At 35.3% G+C, this 5,723-nt stretch overlaps 1 protein-coding gene across 1 annotated transcript; it reads left to right on the top strand.

Annotated features, from left to right (window-relative positions):
* Positions 1 to 3,738: 3,738 nt before the first annotated feature.
* On the top strand, positions 3,739 to 4,534 carry LOC116122557 (chaperone protein dnaJ 11, chloroplastic-like). The gene has a single exon (XM_031408392.1). It carries the CDS (start codon positions 3,896 to 3,898, stop codon positions 4,403 to 4,405), a length of 510 nt encoding a protein of 169 aa, XP_031264252.1. The 5' UTR covers positions 3,739 to 3,895; the 3' UTR covers positions 4,406 to 4,534.
* Positions 4,535 to 5,723: the final 1,189 nt, after the last annotated feature.

Below are 5,723 nucleotides of genomic sequence, written 5' to 3'. Positions count from 1 at the left end.
ATTAGGATTAATGAATAATCCAAGTTGTGAATAGATGCCAAAGCATTATTTGGGGGATTTTATTAAAAGGCCATTTGAAGTTAAAATTTAACTAAAAGGCTATATAGTTTGTAAATGTTAACTAAATAGCCTTGTTTTTTATTAAGCTTAATTAAAAATGATTAGGGGTTAATTAGGATTAATGAATAATTGTGTAATCTTTTAAAAATTATAATATGTCCCCAAAGAGTCGAAGTTCTTGCAAACAAACCCAAACACCGCACCCATCCCTAGTTGTAATTGACTTGTGCGAGTGTCGAAAGGGTACCTTCACTATATTATGGTCATTTTTTCATATCCAATATATGTAGCAATGTTCTGAAAACCAGATCGGCCAGTCAGACAGGTTCGACTGGGAACCAGCGTCATCTCCGGTTTGGTTTCCCCTGAAAACTGGTAATCTTAATCAAACTGGATTGAGTCACGATTGGACCATCGGAATAGTGCGAGTCAATCCTGCTGGATTTTGGCACTGTTTAAGGGAGATTAAACCACCATAAGACTTGGCAACATCTCCACGAAACCCATCCATTTTCAGTGGCTGCTGTCTAGCCTTTCGTCGCTCACTGTCCACCTATTGTTCACGCAACTGTTGGCCTTCCTTCTTGATTCCGACAAATTCCGATGTGGTGAGAACTCCCTGACACCACCATAAGATTTATTGGCACCTTTACATCAAAAGCGCCATTTTCAAACTTTGATTGGTCGTCGATCGCCGTCCACCAATTGTTCATGCAGTCGTCGACCTTCCTTCTTGATTCTGGCAAATTTCGATGCCGTTTACCACCATAAGATTTGCCGGCACCTTTACATCAAAAGCCCCATCTCCGAACTTTGATTGGTCATCGATCGCCGTCCACCTATTGTTCACGCAGCCGTCGGCCTTCCTTCTTAATTCCAGCAAATTCCAATGCTGTTATAACTCCCTGACACCACCATAAGATTCACCGATACCTATACATCAAAAGCCCCATCATTCCAAACTTCGATTGGCCATCGATCATCGTTGCCTCAACCACTCACCAATCGTTTCATTTCACATGGATAAAGAGGTGTTCCAAGAGATACAAGCACTATGCCACTACATATTCCTTATGCAGAACCTGCAACTCTTCAAGTATACATGGATTCTTTCTATTTATTACTTTTTGATAAGGTTGAAAGTTGTTTAAAAACATGGGTGATGCATGATATGTGTTGAGCCTCTCTTAAGAGTTTCTGGCTGACTTGGACTACGGAAAATTGTGAAATTTTTTCAGAATCTAGCGCTCTACAACTACTCTTGTGTGACACTATTACTGAAGAACTAAGACATCTTGGACTTAAAACTCATGGGATATCAATTCAATGAAATTTCTATCAAACTAGAAGTTTGTTGTTTAACCACCCCTAGGTGATCGAGTAAGGTGATAGAGACTTTTAGGTGTATTATTAAAAAAGTCTTTAGTCTAATTCCTCTCAGTTGCTAATAGAGGTGACCACTGAAGGGTTTATCCAGCTCTTAAGTTTAGGGCCCCGGGAGATTAATCGAGTTGATGTGTGCACAAACTAGCCAAACACCCCCTGTTACAAAAAAAAAAAAATAATAAAAAAATTACTGTTTGCTAATTATTGGGTATGTATCAGGTAGATTCAAAGTTGAGTTAGGTTGGCTAGCCAATGATTTGTCAATTGTTAATAATTGTTTGGTTGAATCTCATTAGTCATTCAGTTTTTGGCAGATGGACCTATTTATGGCTAATTAAAACTTTAATTGTGGATAGCTTGAAGCCCATAACCAAGTGAAAATCATAGTGTTTGAACTTTGAATTGTGTTATTGTTATATATTTATTTATTTATTTAAATGTGGACATTTATAATAATCCTTTTTGTTTTTGTACCGTATAAAAATACTCTATTCGCATCTTTTGGTTCCTCATATTAATTTGAGTAACATGTAGAATTGAAGTTGCCTAACTCGTTCTCTTAAAAAATATTTAGAACTTGTTACTTAGAATCAGTGACATCTGGTTCACTTAAAAAAAAAAATAATAGTAATAAATAAATAAATGAAACTAAAAAATTGTGGCTTTTAACTAAATATGAAAAGTCGTATGAAATATGAATGGCTTCTCCAAAATATTATTATTTTAATTTATATTCATTGAATTATTAAGTGGACGTTGTCATTTGGCTCTTGGCTCCTCCTACAGCTGCGAGAGTTGAAAAGATTGGAAATATTTAACTTGTTCGCTTGTAGTAGGATATAGTATATATTATAATTTTCCAATATAAATAAAAGCAGGTATTTCTTGAAGACAATGCACCTTCTCTTTTGCGAGTTAACATTAATTATATTTTAATTTAATAAAGTTAAGTAAATATATAGTCTAATAAGATTCTTAATGAATTTAATGTGATCATTCTAGAATGACCGTTACACTTCATTCTGATAATTTGTTTTGATGATAAATGTAGGATTGAGTTTGTAATGAGTTTTAATGTTAATTGAACCTTTAATACGAGGACCTAATGCGTCAATATTAAAATTAGCTAGATATCCTTTCCAAACTCACGAGAACAACCCATCCGTAAGTTGTCATACATTACATGTTATTGAAAGAAGACATGTCACTCTATAGTTTTTATCATAATTTCAAAAATCGACTATCACGGCATAAACAAGTTTGTCTATAATCCTTAATTGTTAATTCAATATTTTATAACCTGTACGTAAATTTTGAGATTCTGAAATTTGATTGATTGATTATTGTTGATAATGGATTGTAATTTCGATTTCGAAAATTTATCTTACATCTTCAACTTGCAACTGGGAATCGTCAGCACATTATGACTTTCAATTATGTAATCAAATATCACACTTGGACTCGTCCGCATTTATGTACAGTATATCTATCTTTCATCCAGCTGTTACTTCAATCATTTCCCAGAATCTGGATTCACCAATTCTTAATTTGGGTTGTGCTCATGTCTATTCATATTGACACACATGTTTTGCGCATTCCCTTTTGCTCATCTCAAATTTTTATAGGCTAATTAAGCTATTGAACCGCCCACTTCTAATAGTCCAGAGATGAAGGGATAGATAATCATAATAGTCCAGAGATGAAGGGATAGATAATCATCGTTTAATTTGGGTATACCATGAAACCTTCTTTCCTTTGTTCTTATCCATTCATTTTGGCCAGCTGACTTGTAATGACAGAGACCCTTGCACCCAGCTAAATTGGAGAACAAGTGATATTCCAACTTGAATTCCCAATATTAATTTTCTTATAGAATGAACATGCAAAGTTAACCAACTTGGGTGTTTGAGTGGTTGAAGAAGGACTCTTGGTATATTATTCAAGAAATTTTGAGTTCGGTTTCTAATAAAAGTAGTCACTGAAGATTTATCTGGTTGTTGTTAACTTTAGAGTCCTGAAAACTAGTTAAGATGCATGCAAGTTGGATCGTTGATTAAAACAAAAAAACAAAAAAAAAACAAAAACAAAAAACATATAAAGTTAACCATATCAACAATACACCTCAGACAATCTGGATAAACTAATCTCAGACAATCTGGATAAACTAATATCTGACTCATCATCCTACCCCACCCTTACATCGGATTGGATAAGCCTTCCATTTTTTTTTCTTTTTTTTTTATTATAATAAGAATCAATAAATACTACACATTTCCAACCAATATTCCCACCTGTACTAACAATATTAATATATGTAATTTGCCTTATACGTTAGCAAATGACTTCCATTTTTAACTCTTTAAGAGCTTAACTCTAGTTAAAACCGTTAACTCCTCTCAGTTTATATATATCCAACACCAGAACCTCTCTATCTCCTAATCACATAACCATGCTCTCTTCTTCTTCTTCTCTATTTCTGTCCTCCCCAACCCCGATCCTCTGCGTCAAACCCAAAACAACCGTTCCAACATCGCCTCGTGTTAGATTTCATTCAACCGTCGCGGCCGCCACAACAACAACAACTGCTTATTCATACACTTCAACGGAAAATACAAGGTCCAAGACGACCACATATCGGAGTCCTCCTCACCCCATGGCATCATGCGCTGCCTCATTTTACGAGATTCTCGGAATACCCTTGGGAGCATCTAATCACGAGATTAAAACCGCATATCGACGACTGGCCAGGACTTTCCATCCCGATGTTGCAAGAATTGATTGTAAGGATTCATCGGCGGACTCCTTCATCAAGATTCATGCCGCTTACTGCACTCTATCGGATCCTGAAAAACGCGCGGTCTATGATCAGAAACTTTTCCGAAGAAACAGACCGTTGACTACTGTTTCCGGATTTTCAGGATACTCTGGTCGGAACTGGGAGACTGACCAGTGTTGGTAGAGAGTTGATTCACCTAGTTAAGTTACTACTGATCAATATTATTGCAGATTTAGTAGTTTGTATATATGGGAATGTCTCCCTTTGTATATATTTTAAGAAGAAGCAAGAGTTTTTATTAAGTTACCAACATATCGCAATCCGAGTTAGAGTTTATGCATGACAATCTTCTAAAAATACGTGAACATATTTAGGTTAACGAAAGGCTGAAGAACAGAGGAAACAGAACAAGAACAACTGGCAACAGCACCATCAAGTTTCCGGAAACCCAATTAATGCTGGCATAGGCATTTGCAGGTCAACTCTGGAAGAAATATTTTCATTACTCAAACATATCTATCAATTTCTGGAAACTTACAATTTAAACAAACCAGATCCTGTTTTTTCTTCTATGTATAATCAATAATTAATTAATAATCACAAGAGTAGAAAATGAGCAATCAATGACAAGATGCTGACAAATTCTGGGGCGGGTTCAACTTTCTAGGATCGGTTTCTTGCGGAGAAGCATTCTAGGAACTTCGTTTTCCATTTCCACGCTGAAAATTGAACTAAGTTCTCCATTATTGTATATTAATTTGTTGTTTGATTTTCTAGCATAATTTATTGAGATTTCACAGAAAGGGTAAAAAGTACGAGCTTCAGATGTAAGACTCAATTGATGGTCCCTCTATTTGAACAGCCATCCAAACCATCCAATAGATTACTCTATACATATCTTATTCGAACATTAAGATAAGAAAATAAAGAAATAACAGTAGAATAATAATGATATGTCTACACCATGAGACAAGAAAAACTGTGGTGTGGCAAGTAGACCCGGAACCAGAAACCTTTTAGCTGAAAGAAGAAGATAATATTTAAGTTCTTTGCTCTGCTTTCCACCACGAAAATCACAATCATGGCGGAAGTTATTTTTGTGGTCCTAGCTAGCCCAAAACACGAGGTTTTTAGTCAGACTTCTATGTAAATCTTTATTGTTGATGATTGACAACAGTATTATCAATTTGATTACAGCTAGCTCTGATTAAAGTTAAACGTTGATTTTCGATTACTTATATAAACCGGCAATCACGAAATTTTCTCCCACACAAGTTGTCTTCTGGTTAATTTTTTTTTTTTTTTTTTTAAAATCATCGAAGGTGTCTAATCCAGTTTGTGCGTATCTCAATTAATCTCTCCGTGCTACAGAATTACCAACTAGATAAGAGTCCTAACGGCCATCCCTGCTAATATTTAGGGGGACTTGAATGCAAGTGCTCATAAAATATCTTTTTGTTCTTTTACCATCAGAGCAGCTAATGGTGGTTATTAGTTTAAA

The sequence above is a fragment of the Pistacia vera genome, unplaced genomic scaffold (assembly GCF_008641045.1).
Source record: "Pistacia vera cultivar Batoury unplaced genomic scaffold, PisVer_v2 Contig135, whole genome shotgun sequence".
Taxonomy (NCBI): domain Eukaryota; kingdom Viridiplantae; phylum Streptophyta; class Magnoliopsida; order Sapindales; family Anacardiaceae; genus Pistacia; species Pistacia vera.
Note: the sequence above shows the minus strand (reverse complement) of the source record. Positions and strands in the feature narration are given on the sequence as shown.

Coding starts and splice junctions, on each gene's coding strand:
- LOC116122557 (XM_031408392.1), top strand. CDS start 3,896: ATGCTCTCTTCTTCTTCTTCTCTATTTCTGTCCTCCCCAACCCCGATC.